Source organism: Melozone crissalis, unplaced genomic scaffold (assembly GCF_028551555.1).
Source record: "Melozone crissalis strain CALT ecotype California unplaced genomic scaffold, PUWL_Pcris_2 ptg000129l_1, whole genome shotgun sequence".
In the NCBI taxonomy this organism is placed as follows: Eukaryota; Metazoa; Chordata; class Aves; order Passeriformes; family Passerellidae; genus Melozone; species Melozone crissalis.
This window is the reverse complement of record NW_026535903.1, coordinates 593,788-615,341: the sequence shown is the minus strand read 5'-3', so window position 1 is coordinate 615,341 and position 21,554 is coordinate 593,788. Positions and strand designations below refer to the sequence as shown.

Here is a 21,554-nt window from a genome sequence, read left to right as displayed (position 1 = left end):
ACAACAAATTCTCCCCCAAAAGCAGCAAAATAAAATGTTCACAGGAATTTGTCAGTTGCTGCAAGTGCTTATTAATTTGATTTGTACTTTGAATCTGTCAGTCCCTTCTGCCGAAATACCGAACAGCTGATGGGCTCATTAAATAACAAATTGGAGGAATTGATACAAATGTCAATGGGAAAGGCTGAGCTGGACTCGCTGCTTCCTGAGGGCTCCACTCCTAAAGCTTTGCTTTAAACATTTACTAAACTTGTAGAGTGTGCAAACCCCTGGAGAATTCAATAAAACACCCGCCACAGTATAGGGCAGTAACTGTGGGTTTACCCCATTCAGTATTTCAGACATTACCCACTTGGCCTTTCCAGGTGCTTTGCTTCAGGAGCCTGGAAAAGCAGGAGTTTGAGATGATTTAGGGAGTCTTTAATTTATTTTGCTTCCTCCCACTTTGATTTCACAAGCCCTTGCAGAGTTCACAGCCAGGCAAAAGGGAGGCAGAATGCCCATGTGGGATGTTTGTGAGCTCCTCTCTTGATGTTCCCCGAGATGCCATCAGGTTGTTCGGAGTTCTAATGAATTTTCTCACATCAGATCAAAGAACTGGAGTTGATGGATTGTCATGTGCTGCAGGGCTTTGGGGTTTGTTGTGGTTTTTGTTTTCCTAGGTGTGAGTTTCAACAGTGTTTATACCCAAATTTGGAGAGTGCTGCTTCACCTGGCTGCTGACCCCTATCCCGACGTGTCCGACCTGGCCATGAAGGTTCTCAACAGCATTGCCTACAAGGTGAGTGCCTGCCCTGCTCACCTGTGCCTGCCCGCTCTTTGGATGTGGATTTTCTCATGCTCGGGCAAGGCTTAGGCAGACTGACCTGGATGGGTCTGTTGGAGGGCTCTGCCTTTTGCAGAAGGAGCTTTTAATGCTTCACCCTGATAAACTCTGCTCTGAACTCCGATCAGGTAAAATGAACAAATGGGGGAGGGCCCGGGCTTGTTTTAGGGTATAAATGAGGTCTAGATCAGTCCCTGGGATAAACCTCAAGTATCCTTCATTAAATTATCCCTTTGCAAACTGATTTAGATAATGCAAGTGGGACTGGCCTGCAGACTGAAGCCACAACGGCTCTCCAACCCAGGTGAACTAGTACATGTGAGTCAGCATGCAGACCCCTGCCCCTCCTCACCCCAGCCCAGCCTGGGTGCCTAAACCTCCATCCTCATCCCATCTCATCCTGGGGGTGCCAAGATGTCCTGGAGGTGCCACCCTGGGGCAGAGCTGCTCCCTGCCCGGGCCAGGCCGCCCCAGGACATCCTCTCACCCTGTGCCTCCCCTGGCTGGGCACAGAAAGCTCTGTGGGACCCTTCTGGCCTCTCAAGCATCCAGACCATGAGCCATTGCAATGGGAGCTCTCTTACTGGGCCTTTCCAGGGAATGAGCCCAGATCCTCAGCCCAGGGCTGCAGTAAGAGATGCCAGCATTGTGCACTGCCATCCTAATGCCTCAGAGATCTCTGCTTGGAAACCACTTTGTCTCTTGAGACAATAGTTACTGACTAAACTCTGGTTTGTTCGTGCCAGTGAGTGGTAAGGGCTGGGTTTGGGACAGGATTCTCTTGGCAGTGGGGGCAGCAAGCTCAGCCCTTCCCTAGAGAGACAGGGGTACAACAACTGACAGGCTGGAGGTGCCAAACAGGGCAAAAAGGAAAGGAAAAGGTGGAAAATTTCCCTCTCTCTGGTCCAGATGCATGAAGCTATTTCAGCTCTGTGTTTGGAAGGCTCTTTGCAATATGAGATGTTGCTCCTGCTGTTAAAAGGGACATAAAGAGGAAGCAGATCTGCTTTTCCTGACCCAAATGTGTTCTCAGGAGGTGCTCCCTGGCCAGTGGAGGGGTGGGTCAGTACCAGCACTGGTGTCCACACTGCTGTGCCAGCAGGAGCTGTGACCATTGTGCTGTCACATCCCTGGGGAGGGCAGATGGGGGTTCGGTGCTGTCTATAACGAGCCAGGGCCTGGCTGTGCTGTGCTGACCCAAACCCAGAGCTCTGGGACTCTGCATCTCACCCTGCACGGCTGGGCCAGCTGCTCTGCCCCTGCGTCCTAAGGCAACGCCTCTTCCAGCAGCCTTGGAAAACAGGAAGCATTCCCACTGACAAGGGCTGGATCTGGGGATGCTTCAGGGAACAAAAGTGTTTGTTCTCCTTTGCCTTAGCCCCGAGTGCCCCAAGGACAGCGTCGCTCCTGGGTCGTGCTGCGCATGTGGGGGCTTTGCTTTGGCCAGCACCACCTGTCTTGGGTGGCTTCTGATGAGGCTTTGATGGAACCAAACCCCCAAAATACAGCAAACAGGCTGTGAGCATCCACAGCACAGGGGGCTGTGAGGCTCAGACCCTGCCCTGGCCATTCCTGGTGCTGTTCTGTGCTGTGAGCAGTGCTGCAGGACCACGAGAGCTCGAGGCTCTGTGGGAGCTTCTAACGAGGCTTTGTGATGAAACCAAACCCCCAAACACAGCAAACAGGCTGTGAGCTGCCCAGCACAGGGGTCTGTGAGGCTCAGACCCTGCCCTGGCTGTTCCCAGTCCCATTCTGGCCGTGCCATGAGCAGTGCTGCGGGACCACGAGAGCTCGAGGCTCTGTGGGAGCTCAGGCAGGAGCTGGCCAGTGTCCGATGCAAATCAGTGACAATTAAATCCTTGCTAAGGGTGTCCTGAGACCTCTCCTTCGTGCTGCTGGAGCTTGCTGGATGTGGAAGGGAGCTCTGGACGTGGGCACTGCTCCTCCCCGGTGTGTGCATCGCTGCCCACTCACGGGCTGAATTTTACCAGGGAATGCAAACAAAAATTGTTTTCCTTGCTTAAACAAAAATACTGCCTCAGGTGATGTAAAACACTTGAATGCTCCAGGGGTTTCATATTTTGGATTAATTACTGTAAAATTCAGGGAAGGAGAGGGTTTATTTTGGAGCTGGGCCAGCTGAGGTTTTCTTCCATTGGCAGAGCTGAGCAGAACCCAGCTCTGGGTCTGGGGGGCCTGGCTGGGGCTGGGGGCTTCAGTGGCAAACTCTCCATGGGGTTCCACATCTGGAGAGTGCTGGGGGACTAAAGACTGCAGAACCATGCAATGGTTTGGGTGGGAAGGGACCTTAAAGCCCATCCCATGGCAGGGACACCCCCACTGTCCCAGGTGCTCCAAGCCCTGCCCAGCCTGGCCTTGGGCACTGCCAGGGATCCAGGGGCAGCCCCAGCTGCTCTGGGCACCTGTGCCAGGGCCTGCCCACCCTCCCAGGACAGAATTTCTCCTGCCTGTCCCATCCCAGCCCCTCTGGAGACATTCCAAAGTGACGCTTTGCTGTGTCACCTGCTCCGGGTGGCCCTGCCCTGGCCAGGGTGACCTGGGTGATGTGCAGAGTCCCTCCCAGGCCCAGGGTTCTGTGATTGTGTGATTGCAGTTCTCCAAGGAGAGCAGCGTGTCCTGCTCAGGGTTTTCCTGCAGCCAGGGCTGTGGGTCTGTTCCTCCAGAAGGGCTCGGGGCTGTGCTGGGTGTGAGCAGCCGGTGTGTGGGCAGCCCAGGCGTGCAGCCTTCCTGCGGGAGCTGCTGCTGCTCTGTTCCCCGGCCTCATTAGGCACTGCTGGGCCTCTCCCAGCCTGTGCTGCCCTGCCTTTGGTGGTGATGGTGCACGTGGGAATGGAGCAGTTCTCCTGCCCGGCCTGAGCCTTGGAAAACGCCCAGCCCTGCTTTTCGTGAGCACCAACACAAACAGCAAGGGCCCAGGGCTCAGTGTGGGCCTCTAGAGACTTGCTGAAATCAAAAAGGCTTAAGAGGAAGGTTTGCTTCAGCCCAGGCTGCTCTGTCCAGGTGTTTTTAATGGAAGGTTTGAGGCTGAATCACAGAATTGTTGGGTTGGAAAAGCCCTCTGAGCCCATCCAGTCCGGCCATTCCCCCAGCACTGCCAGGGCCACCATGACCATGTCCCCAAGTGCCACATCCCTGTTAAATCCCTCCAGGGCTGGGGACTCCACCACTGCCCTGGGCAGCTGTGCCAATGCCTGACAGCCCTTCCAGGGAAGGCATTTTCTGCAATATCCAACCTGACCCTCCCCTGGCACAACCTGAGGCCATTTCCTCTTGTCCTGTTGTCCCCTGGGAGCAGAGCCCAGCTGCCCCCTCCTGTCAGGGGGTTGTGCAGAGCCAGATCCCCCTGAGCCTCCTTTCCTGCAGGCTCAGAACGTGCTTTATGATTTATGGTCATGGTGTGAGGGCCAGCCTGGTGGCTGTGGGGGCGCTGAGGGGGCCCAGGCTGTGCCCCTGCCCTGTGTTTGGGGTGCAGGGCGGGTCCTGGCTGCAGCCACAGGCGCTCTGGGGTAATGCTCCTGCCCGAGCCAGCAGTGGGAGCAGCTGGGGCTGGGGGCAGCCTGGGGGCTTTGTCTGCCCCCCGGGCACAGGGAGCTCCCTCCCTGCCCTGGCTGGCCATGCCAGGGCCATGCTGGGCCGTGCCAGGCCGTGCCAGGCCGTGCCAGCTGCTCAGCCCCCTGTGTTCTCCCCAGGCCACGGTGAACGCTCGCCCCCAGCGCATCCTGGACACCTCCTCGCTGACCCAGTCGGCCCCTGCCAGCCCCACCAACAAGGGGATGCACATCCACCAAGTGGGGTAAGTGCAGCCCGGCCTTCCAGCACCTTCCAGCACCTTCTGGGGGTGGGCTGGGTGCTCCCTGCCCTGCCCCATCCCGGGAGCTGCCCAGGGACAGGGAATGGGGGTGAGGTGTCCAGGAGGGAAAGCTCTGGGAAAAGGGGGAGTTTCTGCCTGTTTTCCTTTAGGGCAGAAAGTAACAAGCTCTCTGGGTATCAGCTGAACTGAAAGGAGGAGCTGCTGCTTGGCTGCTTTTACCTTCCCTGAGCTGTGGTGCCCAAATTCCCAGTGACGTCTGAGCTGTGCCTGCTGCACTTGGAGCTGATAAAAGCTGGGGTTAACTGGTGGACAAATCACCTGCCTGAGCTGCAGGGAAACAGAGACTGCTGGGGGCAAAGTGGGGGCTGAGAATGGGAATATTGCCCAAAACAACTCTCCAAGAGAAAACAGCACACGTTAGATCTGCTGGTTCCATACCCGATGTGCACCAGTGAGATCCCAACAGAGGGCCCAGCTTACATTCAAATGGTTTTGAAGCTTCAGTCTCTGGTCAGGGTGACTTAGGTCAGGCATCACAGATTCTCAGAACGTTGAGGTTCATCCTCTGGAGTTGGCACAGAGTTCTCTCTTGGTTTGGGGTGGGTTTGGCCTTTGGAGCTGTGATGTGTCTGCAGAGGAGGCACCACAGCGGAACACAAACCTTGTGAGGAGGAAACAAAGTGAAAAGGACACAATGCACAGCAAATCTCATGTGCAGCGATACCCAAAGCCTGTCCCTGCTCTGTCCTCAGAGGGTCCCCTCCCACCACGAGCACCAGCAGCTCCAGCCTGACCAACGAGGTGCCCAAGCCAGCGGTGAGCCGGGAGCTGCAGCGCCCCAGCGTCACCAACGTGGGCGTCCAGTACACCCCCCACTCCCACCAGTTCCCCAGGACAAGGAAAATGTTCGACAAAGGCCCAGAGCAGGTAAGGAGGCTGCTCTGACAGCCTCTCCCCACTGGGGTTTGTCCCACTTTCTGCGGGTTGTGGTTTATTTCTGTGCATCCCTCGTTTGCTTCCAGCTGCTGCTAATCCAGGTTGGCTGCCTCTAAGCAGCCAAATAAAAATTGATTAATTTATTTTCTTCAGGATAAATTGTGTTTTACAGCTTTTGATAGGGCATTATTCACTTCTGCCACTAAGCAGTGTGTCTAATCAGAGTCCATGGCTTAGTGCTCTGTAAACATTTGCGTGCCTGAGTGACACCCCAGAGGCAGATCCCTGACCCTCAGGGCTCTCCAGCCCCAGCAGCAGCAACACCTTCCTTCTCTGGGGTTTGGCAGCACCAGGATCGTATTTCTGAAAGCTGAAACCTGAGGGAGAGGAGCAGCTTGTCCCTTTTCCCTTGGGGTGTCCTGTGCTGTGAGACAGACACTCATCCACCTTGGCACCAGCTGTGTCTGGATCCTGAGTCATCCTCGCTGCTTCCCACACCCCATCCCTGGGACAGAACTGCTGCTGGGACCTGCCTGAGGTGCCTTGGGGCTGCTCCAGCCCAAGCCTGCAGCTGCGGGAGTGTTCATCTTTCCAAGGAGTGACCATAACCCTGACCAGATGTGCAGAGTGACCATAACCCCGATCCCAGCGCTGGGTGTGCAGAGTTCCCTGTCCTGGGCACTGTGTTTGAGGGGTTGGTGCCTGGCTGGGGCAGGGGGTGTCCCTGGGGTGTCCCTGCAGGGGCTGAGCCCTGTCCCCTCCCCACAGACAGCTGAGGATGCTGATGATGCCGTGGGACACAAGAGCTTCATCTCGGCCGCGGTGCAGACCGGGTTCTGCGACTGGAGCGCCAAGTACTTCGCCCAGCCTGTGATGAAGGTAACCCTGCTGGGCTGGGCTGAGCCTGCCAGCCCTGCCCTGCCTCCCTTCCCTTCCTGCGAGGCAGAGGAATGGATCTCCTTCCATCCTGCTGCTCCTGTCAGTGACAGTGAGCAGAGTGTCAGGAAAGTTGATCCACAAACACCAGAGGTTTATGTCCAAAAAGGAGGCAGAGGAGTCCTTCAACTTTATTCCAATAAAGGGATAGGCCATGGGGCATTCCCCTGTGATCTCTCAAATTTTTGGAGGACGCAGCCTCCTTTTTATCCCAATTTCCCATCCACATTTCCCTTCTCTCTTTTTCCATTTCTGAGGTACTTGAGAGGTTCAGACTTCCCAAAACACCTCACACCAAAGATTCCTCTCTAATGCACAACCTTCCCTTTTAACTTTTAATTCTTGTGGAATTCAGGGGTTTTTCTTCCCCGTTGTTTCTTTCATCTTTCAATGTCCAATTTCCTTTATCAGCAAACCTAAAGTTTATTTGTACAAGCAAATATCTTTTTCCATCCATCAATCAGTGCAATCCTTCCCATTGTTTCCTTTATCTCCCAGTGCTGGTTTTATCTATGTTTGGAAAGAGAAATCTGCCATTCCTCTCAAGAGGGAGCACAAGGGTCGCTGAGGGTGGGACAGGCGGAGCCCAGGGGGGGAAAGCTCAGCTGCCCATGGAGCACAGCCCACAAAAACCAAAGGAATGAGGAGGGGTTCTGTGTCAGACCCCCCAGCTTTGCCTGGTTGCACTGCAGAGTCGTTCCGTCTCAGATGTGCTTTTCTGCATATGGAAATTGCATTATAGCTAAAATGAATTGGTTTTTAAAGTACATAAATGGAATAATGAAGGCCCTATTTCCCAGAAAGGGCAGTGGGAGGCTGGAGAGTGAGAGATGCTGTTTTCTGTCTGAGCTGGCTGTGGTAGAAGAGGCAGAGCAGTGCTGGGGAGGCTGCCCTGGGGCAGGACAGAGCCTGTGCCCCCCTCGGGTGGGGTTTGGGAGCTGTGCTCTGCTCCAACATTGACACCTTTAACTCACAGAGGGGAAAGTGAGGGTGGCTGCATGCCCAAAGTGCCTGGGGAGGCTTGGAGAGCATTATTGTTGGGGTTTCAAGTCTAAAAAAATGTAAGAATTTGTGTTAAAGCAAAGAATAAGGGTGGTAATGACAAATTTACATTCAGGTCTCTTCAGAAGTGATTTGTTTGGGTAACTGAATTGTCTCTGTGTGAAGTGGGAGAGAAACTGAAACCTTGTTCCAGGAAAAACTCAAACCAGAGCTCTTAAGAGATGGGCAAAGATATCAGTGACTGGAAGGGGAAGCTGTTAAATTCCCAGAATGTTTTAGCTGCTAAATTCCCAGAATGTTTCATTCAGCCAGGGCTCAGGTTTCAGGTTCAAGTGTGAAACAGAAGGAGCAGTAAATCTCCCTCATTAAAGGCAGCTTGCAGGTGCTCTGGGAGTCCCAGGGAGCCCAGAGGTGTCAGGGCTGGGAGCTGCATCTCTGGCATGGAGGGGTTGCCATGGGCAGGGACGGTGCCAGGCTCCATCAGTGCCCTCCCAGAGTGTTTGTGTCCCGGCAGTGCTGCAGAGATAACGAGGAAATGGTTTTAGTGCTGCCTGCTCCGAGGGGCTGAGCCGTCCCCGCGGGGCTTCAGGTGCTGGGCTGGGATAATTGCCCGGGTTTAGGGCTATCGGAGCAGGGCAGGCTCTGGATTTCCAGAGGGAATCGCCAGGGAAGCATTGCCTGACACTTGCTGAGCTGCTGGGAAATTCTGAAATTCCCAATTCTGAAATTCCCAGTTCTGAAATTCCCTCTCTGTGAAACCACCCGGTGATTCCTCAGGGCACATCTGGGCTGTGGGCCTGGCCTGGCCAAGCTTCCACCTGGGCTTCTTCTCCCCAGGATGAGCTTCAGAGCCTTGATTCAACCCAGACCAGGGCACGGGAGGAGGAAGATGATGTCTGAGCTCTTAGTTCTTATTAAAATCATTTGTCTGCTCCCTAAGAAAACTCTTCCCGGGGAAGAGGGGGGGGTCTTTATTAATAGAATAAATCAGATTAGGCAGCCAGGCACGGGCAGGGGCAGTGGGGACATGGGGAGCTCTGTGGAGGAGTGGCTTTACTACTGCTTCCTGCACATAAAATAGACTAAATTGCTTCAGGGGAGGCAATAAGGATTCCTGTACTAATTCACAGCAGCCAGGGAGAGGAGAGGCATGGGAAGGGGAATTTCTGCTCTGTGTGTCCCAGGGAGAGGAGCAGGGCACAGTCCTGGCTCTGGAGGAGCTCCTGAGCTGGGAATTCCAGCTGGTGAGTTCTGGGTGAAGCTTGACCAGCACAAAATCTGTGTTTTCTAATGACACAAGGGAGAGCATTGATCTCCCTGTTACTTCTACAGTGTTGGAAGGCCAAGGAGAGGGAGTCTCCTGCAGGTGTTACCCTGCAGTTCCTGCAGCTGTTCCCTGCCCTGGCAGGGGATTGTAGCTGACTCTGGGGCTGGGCTGGCTGCTCCGTGTGCAGGCACTGCAGACTTTCTCTCTGAGAACTTTCCCTGGGGTTTCTTGGCTGGAAGTCAGGAGTGACAGCTCGGGTGTGCCTGAGTTTCCATGGAGTCCCTGTTCCTGCAGCAACAGGGAACAGTCCTGCCTGGTGGCTGCTGCCTTTTGGGAGCTTCAGCCTCAGGAAAAAGGCAGAGAGTGAAGAGCACCAAGTGCTGATGGAGAAATGACATTGATGCTTCATTCCAGCCGTTCCTTTGGAGCTGCTGCCTGCCTTCATAAACAGGGAAAGACAAGACAACTGTTCCTGTAATGAATAAACATAAAATGACTGTGAGTGCATCTTAGTCATATTTAATTGATGAATTTAGTTTTGCTTCATGGACCTTGCCCTGAGAATGCTCTCACTGGAAAGACTGAGGGATTAATTTCCAGTGTAAATCAGGGGCTCTGTTTCAAGCCATCACTCCGGGTTTGATTTATTGATTATCTAATCAAATGAACGGGGAGAGGAAAAGCTGCACTGGAAATGCTCCCTGTGCCAGGAGGAGCAGGTCCCTGCCCAGCCCTGGGCTCTGCGGAAGCTTTTGCTCTTCCTGCAGCCCCTGGTGGCTCGGGGCTGTGCTGGGAGCCACGGGGTGCAGGAAAGCCTCGGTGCCAGCTGTCAGGAAGTCCCGAGGCAGGGAGAGCAGAGCCAGCATCTGTTGTTTGCAGGGCTGGCAGAACATGCAGGCAGGAGCTGGGAAGGATCCTGGAAGGTGAGAATTACATAAGCAGCCCTCCCTGCTCGGTCCTGCCGGGGCTGCTGCGCTCTGCCTTGGCCCTGCGTGCTGGGAGAGGAGGGGGATCCTGCACTGCTGCAGGGATGGGAGCCAGGGAGAGCTGGATTGACCTCTGGGGCTCGTGCCAAGGGCTCCCTGCTCCCCTCCTGGCTCCCACTGAGCTCAGAGAGGGAAAACTCTGCTGGGAGGGTTCAGCTGCTGCTCCCTGCCTGGGGGAAGGGTCTGTCTTGGTCCCCATCCTGCGGCTGGAGCGTGGCCAGAGCTGGCCTTGGTGCTCCCATGGATCCTCCCTCCCTCCTGGCAGCATTGTCCCCAGAGCCACACAGGTGGGTGGGTGGGTGGGTGTGGGGGCCAGGACAGCCCTCACCTGCCTGCTCTGACCCTGCCCTGCTGGGCCAAGGGCTCTTCCTTGGGCTTGCTCTAATTTATTCCCAGAGAAGCTGGGTTTTCATTAAGGTGTAGGTGTCATCTCTCCCCTCTCAAATTCCTTTGATGTATTTTAGCTCAGGTTTGTTTATTGCTTTTCATTAGGGGTCGTTTGTCATTGCTTGTCTAATAGGTGTTGTGCTGAAATGAAGTGCTTTTTTCTTTGCCAGGAGGAAAGGTGGAGGGGGGGCTTTTATTTTTTATTTATTTTACAGAAGCAGAAGTCCAACTCAGTAGCAGCAGTTTTCCAAAGGATAACATTGTTTGAAGGCAGTGTTTGTAACAGTGACAGATGATTTAAGGACTTTCTTACAGGGGTTTTTGTAGGGAATTTGTCTTCCTTCTCCAAGAGTTACTCCTTTGGAGCAACCAGCACCAAAGGAAGCTGGATCAGAACCCTGTGGCTCAGCTCCTTAATTGATCCAAGGATGGTTCTGGAGCAGGGGAGGTTTGGATAATTTTTGAAGTATGAAAAACACCTCATACATAGCTCCTGCCGTGGTTTGGGGTGAGATCTCAGGAGTTTGTTCCTGAATAAGGTGGGAATTGCCATGGTGGGAGCAGCACTGGGGCTGGCCCCGTGCCTGGAGCACAGGTTTTGTAGGGGAGCCATGGAGTGCTGAAACTGGAGCTGTGGGTGTGAGTAAATATCATCAAATGGCTCAGGATGGCTGTGCCTGCAGGGCCACTCTCCAGTTTCAGGGGGAATTTTGTGTATAACCAAAGCCAGGTGACACAGGGGCATCGTTTTCAGACCAGGGAACCAGAACAGGGCTGTTCCTGGCAAATGGTGGTGGGAACCTGAACATCCCGGGGATTTGGGAGTGTGGCCGTGCCCTGCTCGGCCAGCAGCCCTTGATGAGCAGGAAAAGAAAGGTTTCAGTGTGTTCTGAGCTGGCTGCACAGGGCTGGGCTCCCTCTCTGATCTCGGCTTGCTGCGTGATGCTGAGGAGAGCAGGGAGAGGAATCTGTGCTGTACCCAGACCCGCAGCGCTCAGAGGGGACAGGAGGGACTGTGGCATCACCCAGCCAGCTCCTGGGGGTCACAGCTCCTGTGTGTGTGTGTGTCCTGTGCTGCAGATCCCCGAGGAGCACGACCTGGAGAGCCAGATCCGCAAGGAGCGCGAGTGGCGCTTCCTGCGCAACGCGCGCGTCAGGAAACAGGCGCAGAAGATCATCCAGAAGGGTGAGTGCTGGGGCTGGGGGCCCCAATTAGCCCTGGGCCCAATTAGGGATGGCCCCCTGCAGCCCCTCAGCTGGTGAGAGCAGGTGCTGCTGCTGCTGCAGGTGTTTCTTACCTGCTGCAGGTGTTCCCTGCTGCTGCTGCAGTGTTCCCTGCTCCTGCAGGTGTTTCCTGCTGCTGCTGCTGCAGTGTTCCCTGCTCCTGCAGGTGTTTCCCTGGTGCTCCAGTTGTTTCCCTGCTGCTCCTGCAGGTGTTTCCTGCTGCTGCTGCAGTGTTCCCTGCTCCTGCAGGTGTTTCCTGCTGCGCTGCAGTGTTCCCTGCTCCTTCAGGTGTTTCCCTGGTGCTCCAGGTGTTTCCCTGGTGTTCCTGCAGGTGTTTCCCAGCTGCTGCTGCTGCAGGTGTTCCCCATCTCCTGTAGGTGTTCCCCATCTCCTGCAGGTGTTTCCCAACTGTTGCAGGTGTTTTCCACCTATTGCAGATGTTCCCCATCTCCTGCAGGTGTTCCCATCTCCTGCAGGTGTTCCCTGCTGCTGCAGGTGTTCCCTGCTCTTGCAGGTGTTCCCTGCTGCTGCAGGTGTTCCCAGCTGCTGCCCCACCTCTCTGCTCTCAGCTGCTGCCTGTGGTCTCACCAGCTCAGCCTCTGCCTTTAAGGGGATGGAGGGGGCAATGCTGGAGGGTCAAATCCAGAGCTGCAGGCTCAGGGTTTGTGGGACAGACGTGGTCAGGAGACACCTCAGGGATGTCTCTCACCTTCCCTGCTCTGCTGGGCTCTGTGAGTGCTGGTTTACTCCTTGCACCCCATTTTATTTGGGGTGTTTGTGTGTGTGCTGCTCCCAGCGTGCCCCGGGTCTGTGCTGCATCAGCAGGGGCTCCCCAGGAGCCTGGGGCTGAATCTCTGGGGCTCTCTGAGGCGGCTTTGGCCTGGAATCCTCTCAGCACAGGAATTTATTCGAGTAAAGTGGAGCCTAATGAGGCTTCCTGAGGAATTTGCATTGCTCAGATTTTGCCTGCCCTGAGCAGCAGCGGCTGGGGAGCCTCGGTTCCAGCAGCTCCTGGTGCCTCCCCAGGGCATTCCCAGAGCAGGGCTGGGGGCTGCTCCTCCCAGGGATGCTCCTGGAGGCACACAGGGCTGCAAACCCCAGCGAGCTCAAGGAAAAGGGCCCAGGGCTCAGCCCTGTCACTGGGAGGCTGCTCCTGTGAGTGCAGTGTGGAGCTTCACACCAGGAAACTGCAGAATATCATCAGCCAGAGAAATGCAGCAATGATCCCGGAGCCCAGGAGATGGCCTGGGAGATCTGATGGAATACAAAGAAGGGGATTTTTCATGCTTGCCTGGAGAAGTTAAATCTCTTTCTAGACAGTGTTCATATTTGGTTGCTTGACCTGAGTGACTGAAATGCCACTATTCATTAAAAAAATAATGAAAACGTGAAATATTAAAAAGAATTAAAATAGACTTACAAGCTTTTAATGAAAATTAGATTCAATGGATGCATTCTAAAACAAACTCGGGTTGAATGGATGTCTCCTGGGCTTAGGGGTTTGTGTGATGAATTCAGAGAGTGCCAGAACCCAGCAGTGCTGGGGTCCCAGCACTGTTTGTGAATAGCAAACTGCTCTGAGGACAAGATGGGAAAAGTCTTTACCCATCATTTTAAGGTCTCCATGGAAAATACATTTTTCATTTGCAAATTAACCTAAAATTTAAGGGGACTCAAATGGAAGGTTAAATAAATAATCCACAAGCTACAGTGAAATGCTGTATCTTAAACTGAAAAAAAAAAAAGTCATTTAGTTTGTATTTTAGGTAAATGGTGTTGGTTTTCCCCTCAACACAAACTGGCATTTCCCCGGGTGTGGCTGGGCTTGTTCTCTTTGCTTGCAGTGTGTGACAAGCCCTCTTTGAAGGATGAAGGGTTTGTCACCACAGTTCTTGGTTTATGCCTCAAGAGCTGAGACAATTGGGGGGTCTGAGAAACCCCTGGGAGGGCTGGGGAGGGTTCTGGTGGGACCTGGGGTGGGTTCCTGGTGGCTCTGGGAGCGGGGGCTGTGCAGACCTTTCCTGGTGTGAGCTGAGCTGCTGCTATCCCCCAGGCATCTCCCGGCTGGACGATCAGATCTTCCTCAACAGGAACCCAGGCGTGCCCTCCGTGGTGAAATTCCACCCCTTCACCCCCTGCATCGCTGTGGCTGACAAGGACAGCATCTGGTGAGGGCTGGGGACGTGGGACAGCAGCTGCTGAGGGCTGGGGGTCACAGCAGGGACAGCTGTGCCCCTGTCCTGGCTCTCTCAGAGGTGCAGGTGTTGAGATCCTGCCCTGGCAGGGGGGGCAGGCCCTGGCACAGGTGCCCAGAGCTGCCCCTGGATCCCTGGCAGTGCCCAAGGCCAGGCTGGACATTGGGGATTGGACACCCTGGGACAGTTGGGGTGTCCCTGCCGTGGCAGGGGTGGCACTGGGTGGGCTTGGAGGTCATTCCAATCCAAACCATTCCATGATTCTGCCATGTGTTATTAATCCAACCGTGCCAAACTGCAAAGGAGAGATCCCAGGCTGGGTAAGGAGTCTCTGCAGCTGGCACAGAGAGCTGGAAGCTCAGTGTTTGTTCCTCCCACAGCTTCTGGGACTGGGAGAAAGGGGAGAAGCTGGATTACTTCCACAACGGGAACCCCCGGTACACGCGGATCACGGCCATGGAGTACCTGAACGGGCAGGACTGCTCCCTGCTGCTCACTGCCACAGGTGAGGGACACTCTGTACAGCACACTGTGTCCCACGGGGGGCTGGGGACACTGCCAGCCCAGCTGAGCTGCTCTGGACCCCGTTCTGTCCCCTCCAATCTGCTCCCAGCCCAATCCTCCCCCCTGTGTGGTTGTTAATTGTTGTGGGTCTCCAGGACAAGGTGAGAGAGGAGAATTGACTCCAAGTTCTTAGAAGGCTGATTTATTATATTATGATATTCTATTCTATTCTATTCTATTCTATTCTATTCTATGAAAATGATCTACTAAAACTATGCTAAAGAAAGAGAAAGGAGCCCCATCAGAAGGCTAGAAAAGAATGATAATAAAATCTCATGACTGACCAGAGAGTCTGAGACAGCTGGACTGGGATTGGTCATTAAGTAAAAACAATTGACATTGAACTAATCAAAGATGCACTTGTTGGTAAGCACCCTCCAAAGCACATTCCAGAGGGACAAAAATGGAGAAGCTGAAGCTTCCCAGCTTCCCAGGAGAAGGAATCCTGGTGAACGGATTTTTCAGAGGATATCACAGTGACAGCCCTGCACTGACCTCCTGCTCTCAGCTCAGGAGGATTTCCAGGCTCACACTTGCAGATTCCTGGCAGTGCTGAAACCTCTCAAGCAGAGTTTCCAAGGACTGACCAGTCCAACACCTGCTGAAGCCATTCCCAGTCTCTGAATCTCTGCCTGTCATTGCATTGTGGTTACCCCTTCCTGTGGCACACCTGGGGAAAGGTGATTCCAGCTGGGGAAAGGTGATTTCAGCTGGGGAAAGGTGATTTCAGCTGGGGGAAAGGTGATTTCAGCTGGATAAAGGTGGCTTCACTGGACAAAGGTGATTTCACTGGGTAAAGCTGCTGCCCAGAGCTGAAAATGCAGCAGCAAAGCACAGGAGCTGCAGTTCTGCTCCTTGAGCAGGCAGGGCTCAGCCTCAGCACCAAAGCCCCCAGGTGGTTCTGGGTTTCCCTCCTGTCCCTGTCTCACCTGGGCAGGGGCTGCAGGAGGAGATCTTGCCCAGAGGCTCTGCAGAGCTGAGTCAGATCTGCTCCTCTCCCAAGGAACCATTCCAACCTGGCACTCAGAGTGTTTTCAGCAGCTCCTCCTGCTCAGCTGCACAGGTTGGGTGGAATTAAGGGAGGGGGAAGGGGAGCCGAGAGAGCCTTCAGGACATATTTCTTTCAATTTATTGATTCTTAGCACAAAAGTTTCACAGATGGGGAGCAAATTGAAAAAAATACACAATGTTCTTGAAAGATTTGCTGCTGATGGGCTGGGCTTTGATGCTGCTGCCTCTGTGGGGCTGTTCTGTGTTGAGTGGGTACTTGTGTGGCCCTCGGCGCCAATCCAGAGATGAATCCTGCAGAAAATGAATGTCAAGGAAATGGAGAGACACTGAATGTCAGGTGTTGTTCAAGGGAGGAGAAAAGCTCTTCCAGAACAGCTCCAGGAGAACAAAGCCTTGGGCTCTGTGGATGTAAATTAGAGAGGGAAAACAACCCCAGCAGAAAGTGTTCAAGTGACACTCTGGGCTTTGGGGTCTGTGTGACTTCAGCTCTGCTTCTCCTCTCCTTCCTGGGGCACAAGGGGCTGCAGCACCAGCAGTGACTTTGCTTTGTGCTCTTTCCTCCCCTGTGCTCCCCCAGACGATGGTGCCATCCGGGTGTGGAAGAACTTTGCAGACCTGGAGAAGAACCCAGAGATGGTGACAGCCTGGCAGGGGCTGTCAGACATGCTGCCAACCACACGAGGTGGGTGCCACTGAGCTTTTTTAGGGGGGAAAAGCTGAAAATCAGCCTTGGTGCAGCTTCGTGGGTGGCACCTGTGACCTCCCTTAGCCCCAGCTCCCATCCTGGCTCCTGTTCTCCCCTGGTTATTGTGGGTCAGGAGGGGGCAGAGGGACATGTGCTCTAAATCTGGCACGTGCAGAAGGACAGCACAGTGAGACATTGGCCTGCTTGGAGTGCCAGGAAAGCTGGGCAGAAAAGGGTGTAAAAAGGAGCACTGGCATCCAGCCACACGTGGGATGGAGCCAGGAAAACAGTTGGTGTAACCCTGAAATCTGTTTTAGGACGTTATGGGAGGTTTTAGGACATTACAGGAGGCTGTAGGACGATAGAGGAGGTTTTAGGATGTTAAAGGAGGCTTTGGGACATTTCAGGAGGTTTTAGGATATTAAAGAAGGTTTTGGGACATTAAGGGAAGTTTTAAGACGTTAAAGGATGTTTTGGGATATTAAATGAGATTTTAGGACATTACAGGAGGTTTTAGGATGTTAAAGGAGGTTTTGGGATATTAAAGGAGGTTTCAGGATGTTACAGGAGGTTTTGGGATATTAAGGGAGGTTTAGGATATTAAAGGAGGTTTTGGGATATTAAAGGAGATTTTAGGACATTAAAGGAGGTTTTGCAGCATTCCAGGAGCGGGTGTTCCTCCTTGCCAGACCCCACCAGGTGCTAATGCTGCAATTCTCTGTCACCTGAGCATTTCTAATCAAGGCTGCAGCTCTCCCTGGCTGTGCTGTGGCTCAATCAGGGATTGATGAGGAGGTGCTGAGGAGGCCCGTGCTGTGCAGGAGGTCGCATGGGATGACCACCATCATTCATCCTGACCTTAAACGCTGACAGTTCTCATTTCTGAGCTGATGTGTTCATGCCAGGAGCCTGACCCAGCCCTTCCAGCTCTTCAGTGCATTTCTCTGGGAGCTGCCTGCTTCCATCTGCCAGAACAGGACTGGGGAAACTTTTCCATCTCTTCTCTTTAGGGTTGGGTTTTTCCCCTTGGCTTTTCTTTCCCTTGTGCACTGAAGCAGTCTGGGGCCTGTTTTCTTTGCCTTGCCCCTTCCCAGCACACTGGGCAGCAGAGCGGGACAGAGCTGTTTGTGGAGAGAGAAATAAATGTAGGCACTTGAAAAGAGCTAAAGTGGAGCAGGTCCCTGTGGAGATGGATGAGAGCCCTCAGAGCCATCTGTGCCAAGCCCACAGCTGGTCCAGCCCTGCTCACAGAACTGAGGATGCATTTTGGAGCTGCACAGCTCAGGAGTTTTACTGGAGTTTGTTTGCTCCACTGTTGATTTCCTTCCTCCTCTCCCAGCTTCTCCCCTGTGCCACAATGTCACACTGACCTCTGAGCTGCACTTTGGAACAGCCAGAACTGCACTTTGGGGCCATTTCCACTCAGAGAGGGAGAGGGGAATGTGTAATACCTGAATTCATCTTCTGGGAGGGGCAGCAGCCCAGGGCAGGCACAGAGCTGGCACAGCACTGGCACAGAACTGGCACAGAACTGGCACAGGCAGGCACAGAACTGGCACATCCAGACACAGCACTGGCACAGAACTGGCACAGAACTGGCACAGAACTGGCACAGGCAGGCACACAGCTGGCACATCCAGGCACATCCAGGCACACAGCTGGCACATCCAGACACAGAACTGGCACAGAACTGGCACACACAGGCACAGAACTGGCACATCCAGACACAGAACTGGCACATCCAGACACAGAACTGGCACAGAACTGACACAGAACTGGCACATCCAGACACAGAACTGGCACATCCAGACACAGAACTGGCACATCCATCTCCTCTGGGAGGGCAGAGCTGGGCTGGCACAGCTGCTTCCCTGCTGCCCTCCCCGCTGTGGGCACACAAACCCTGAGCCGTGGCAGCAGCCCCGAGCTCCCAGGATCTCCCTCCCTGTCTGTCTGTCTGTCTGTCTGTCTGTCCCGGCCGTGCTGGGAGCAGCCCCGAGCTCCCAGGATCTCCCTCCCTGTCTGTCTGTCTGTCTGTCTGTCTGTCCCGGCCGTGCTGGGAGCAGCCCCGAGCTCCCAGGATCTCCCTCCCTGTCTGTCTGTCTGTCTGTCTGTCCTGGCCGTGCTGGGAGCAGCCCCGAGCTCCCAGGATCTCCCTCCCTGTCTGTCTGTCTGTCTGTCTGTCTGTCCCGGCCGTGCTGGGAGCAGCCCCGAGCTCCCAGGATCTCCCTCCCGGTCCGTCTGTCTGTCTGTCTGTCCCGGCCGTGCTGGGAGCAGCCCCGAGCTCCCAGGATCTCCCTCCCTGTCTGTCTGTCTGTCTGTCTGTCCCGGCCGTGCTGGGAGCAGCCCCGAGCTCCCAGGATCTCCCTCCCTGTCTGTCTGTCTGTCTGTCTGTCTGTCCCGGCCGTGCTGGGAGCAGCCCCGAGCTCCCAGGATCTCCCTCCCTGTCTGTCTGTCTGTCTGTCTGTCCCGGCCGTGCTGGGAGCAGCCCCGAGCTCCCAGGATCTCCCTCCCGGTCCGTCTGTCTGTCTGTCTGTCCCGGCCGTGCTGGGAGCAGCCCCGAGCTCCCAGGATCTCCCTCCCTGTCTGTCTGTCTGTCTGTCTGTCCTGGCCGTGCTGGGAGCAGCCCCGAGCTCCCAGGATCTCCCTCCCGGTCCGTCTGTCTGTCTGTCTGTCCCGGCCGTGCTGGGAGCAGCCCCGAGCTCCCAGGATCTCCCTCCCTGTCTGTCTGTCTGTCTGTCTGTCCCGGCCGTGCTGGGAGCAGCCCCAGCCCCAGCAGGGCTCCTTGCTGTGTGCTCCTGCTGCCCTCCCAGAATTGCTGTGCTGCAGGGAGGGAGGGAGCCATGGGCTGCTCTGGCTGCTGCTGCTGCTTCTCTTTCCCGTTCCTCCATTGGAGCTGCTGTTCCTGGTCCCTGTCTGAGGCTGGGCTCTGCTCTGGCTGGCCCTGAGCAGCACCCCTGACCCTGTCTGTCTGTCTGTCTGTCTGTCTGTCTCCCACAGGTCTGGCCCGCAGGGTGTCCATCTACCTGGACAGAAGCAAGCAGGGAGGTGAGTGCTGCTGTTTCCTGTGCTCAGGGGGGTGGCCAGGAGCTCTCTGGGGTGGCAGGTTGGGATTTGCTGTGCTTGGAGGGGTCTCTGGGTTCCTGTGGCTTTGGTGCCACCTGTGCCGTGCCCTGCCCTGTGTCTGTGCCCATGGGGATGCAGGATCTGTGCTCCCAGGGCCGGCACAGCCCTGCTGGGGCAGGGGAACCTTCCTCAGAGTCCTGTCAGCCTCTCTGAGCCCCCTCAGCCACAGGAGGTGGGGGGGATGTGGGAATCTCTCTTCTCCAGGGACATTGCAAACATCCCTGGGCAGAAGGGTTTGGGAGGGAGGCTCCAAATGAAGCTGCTGTGGGGCTGGCTGGGGTTTGTTTGTGAAGGTCCTGTGGAAAGGAGATGCTGGGGTTTGTTTGTGAGGATCCTGTGGAAGGGAGGTGCTGGGGTTTACTTGTGAGGATCCCGTGGAAAGGAGATGCTGGGGTTTACTTGTGAGGATCCTGTGGAAAGGAGGTGCTGGGGTTTACTTGTGAGGATCCTGTGGAAGGGAGGTGCTGGGGTTTACTTGTGAGGATCCTGTGGAAAGGAGGTGCTGGGGTTCACTTGTGAGGATCCTGTGGAAGGGAGGTGCTGGGGTTTACTTGTGAGGATCCTGTGGAAGGGAGGTGCTGGGGTTTACTTGTGAGGATCCTGTGGAAAGGCTGGCTGGGGTTTATCACAGGGGGCCCAGAGCAGCCCCTGGATCCCTGGCAGTGCCCAAGGCCAGGCTGGAGCAGCCTGAGGGGGTGTCCCTGCCATGGCAGGGGTGGCACTGATGGGCTGTGCCCAACCCCAATCCTTCTGGGACTGTGACAAATGTCACAAACCCCACTCTGCCGCACGGAGGGAAGGTGGGGGAGCCCCCAGCCTTGTCCCACAGGATCTGCAGGCTCTGTGAGGCTCTGGATGCTGGCGGGGTCCCACGGGGGTGGGCAGCAGATGGTGGATGTGTCAGGGCATCCCTGGTGCCGGGGGTGTCACCTCAGGATGCTCATCAATGATTGATCTTTGCTGGCTGATCGGGGCTGGCTGTGTCTGCGCTGATTCATCAGCCAGGCCCTGCCAGGGGCTGATTCAGAGCTCCTCAGTGCACTTCAGCACACCCCTGTGCTCTGGGGGCTGGGGCAGGGCTGATGTGTGGCTGCTGCTGCTGCTGTGCCTGGCGCTGGAATCGCCCAGCCAAGGCTAAAATTAGCAGGGCTTGGCTGCAGGGAATCCCTGGGCAGGAGCAGGAGCAGGAGCAGGGAATTCCAGAGCAGGAGCAGGTTCAGGAATCCCTGGGCAGGTTCAGGGAATCCCAGAGCAATGGATGCAGCTGCTGCAGGGCCAGGGCAGCCCCTGCCCAGGGCAGGGCAGGGCCATGAAATCCTTCTCCTGGTGACAAGGGCAGCCGCAGCATTCCCCCTTCCCTCTGGAGAGCTGTGAAAATGTGTGGAGCTGGTGCTCTCCTGGCAGCAAAGTAATAAAAGTGTGTGGAATTGGTGCTCTCCTGGCAGCATCAGCAATGCTTGGGTCCTGCCCCAGCCCTGGAAGTGCCCCAGGCCGGGCTGGGTGGGGGACAGAGGGACAGGAAGGACAGGAAGGACAGGGGGACAGCTCCATTGTGCTCCAGGAGCTGGTCAAGGATCAGGCTCAGGCTCGTCCTTTGAGCAAGGGGCAGAGGGAGCAGCAGGAGCCCCCACCAGCAGGGAGGGCTGGCACAGCTCTGCTCAGATTGTTTGATGGCAATGAATTCCCTGGAGAAATGGCAGCTCCAGGGGTTTGTGTTCTCTTAATTGAATTCCCAGCATCCCAGCTCCTGCTGTCCCTCGCTGCAGAGGCCTTGGCAGGAGGAGGGGGACACTTTTTGAGAGGATGTTGTAGAAATTAATGAGGAGTGAGGTCATCCAAGCCTCCCACTGCTTCCTGGAAATTGAAGCAGGGATGTGCTTCACTGCTCAGCCAGGAGGGCCCGCGATTAAAAATGATCACTCGGAGCCCAGGATGCTTTGTGTGGTGTTCCATGGATATTCCTGACTCCTCTGAAATGCCAAGGGCAGCCTGGCCACGCTCCCTGGCATTCAGGGCAGTGCAGATGTTGGGAATGCAGCTGGTCTCACCACATGGTACTGGAGGTTATCCATGGAATTGTCCCGTCCAGGCAAACATCCCTGGCTCAGGGACAATGCTGAGGGAGCAGCCAAGGGCAGTTCTGTCTTCAGGAGAAGGCTTCAGGAGCAGCCAAGGGCAGCTCTACCTGCATTTACCTCCTTGGGCAGTTCTACCTGCATTTACATCCTTGGGCAGTTCTACCTGCATTTACCTCCTTGGGCAGTTCTACCTGCATTTACATCCTTGGGCAGTTCTACCTGCATTTACATCCTTGGGCAGTTCTACCTGCATTTACAGCCATGGGCAGTTCTACCTGCATTTACAGCCATGGGCAGTTCTACCTGCATTTACATCCTTGGGCAGTTCTACCTGCATTTACATCCTTGGGCAGTTCTACCTGCATTTACAGCCATGGGCAGTTCTACCTGCATTTACATCCTTGGGCAGTTCTACCTGCATTTACAGCCATGGGCAGTTCTACCTGCATTTACAGCCAAGGGCAGTTCTACCTGCATTTACAGCCATGGGCAGTTCTAC

The 21,554-nt window shown here is 55.1% G+C and overlaps 1 protein-coding gene across 2 annotated transcripts in view; it reads left to right on the top strand.

The window, feature by feature from the left end:
* RPTOR (regulatory associated protein of MTOR complex 1) overlaps positions 1-21,554 on the top strand; it is a 104,924-nt gene that overhangs the window by 69,953 nt on the left and 13,417 nt on the right. The window contains exons 21-30 of one of the 2 annotated variants that reach the window (XM_054293062.1): positions 663-781; positions 1,076-1,144; positions 4,537-4,640; positions 5,411-5,585; positions 6,363-6,473; positions 11,253-11,358; positions 13,450-13,564; positions 13,972-14,096; positions 15,744-15,848; positions 18,852-18,899. In XM_054293062.1, the coding sequence (XP_054149037.1) occupies positions 663-781; positions 1,076-1,144; positions 4,537-4,640; positions 5,411-5,585; positions 6,363-6,473; positions 11,253-11,358; positions 13,450-13,564; positions 13,972-14,096; positions 15,744-15,848; positions 18,852-18,899 (1,077 nt within the window). The remainder of the gene's footprint in view (positions 1-662; positions 782-1,075; positions 1,145-4,536; positions 4,641-5,410; positions 5,586-6,362; positions 6,474-11,252; positions 11,359-13,449; positions 13,565-13,971; positions 14,097-15,743; positions 15,849-18,851; positions 18,900-21,554) is intronic. The other variant, XM_054293063.1, reaches the window with a different exon arrangement.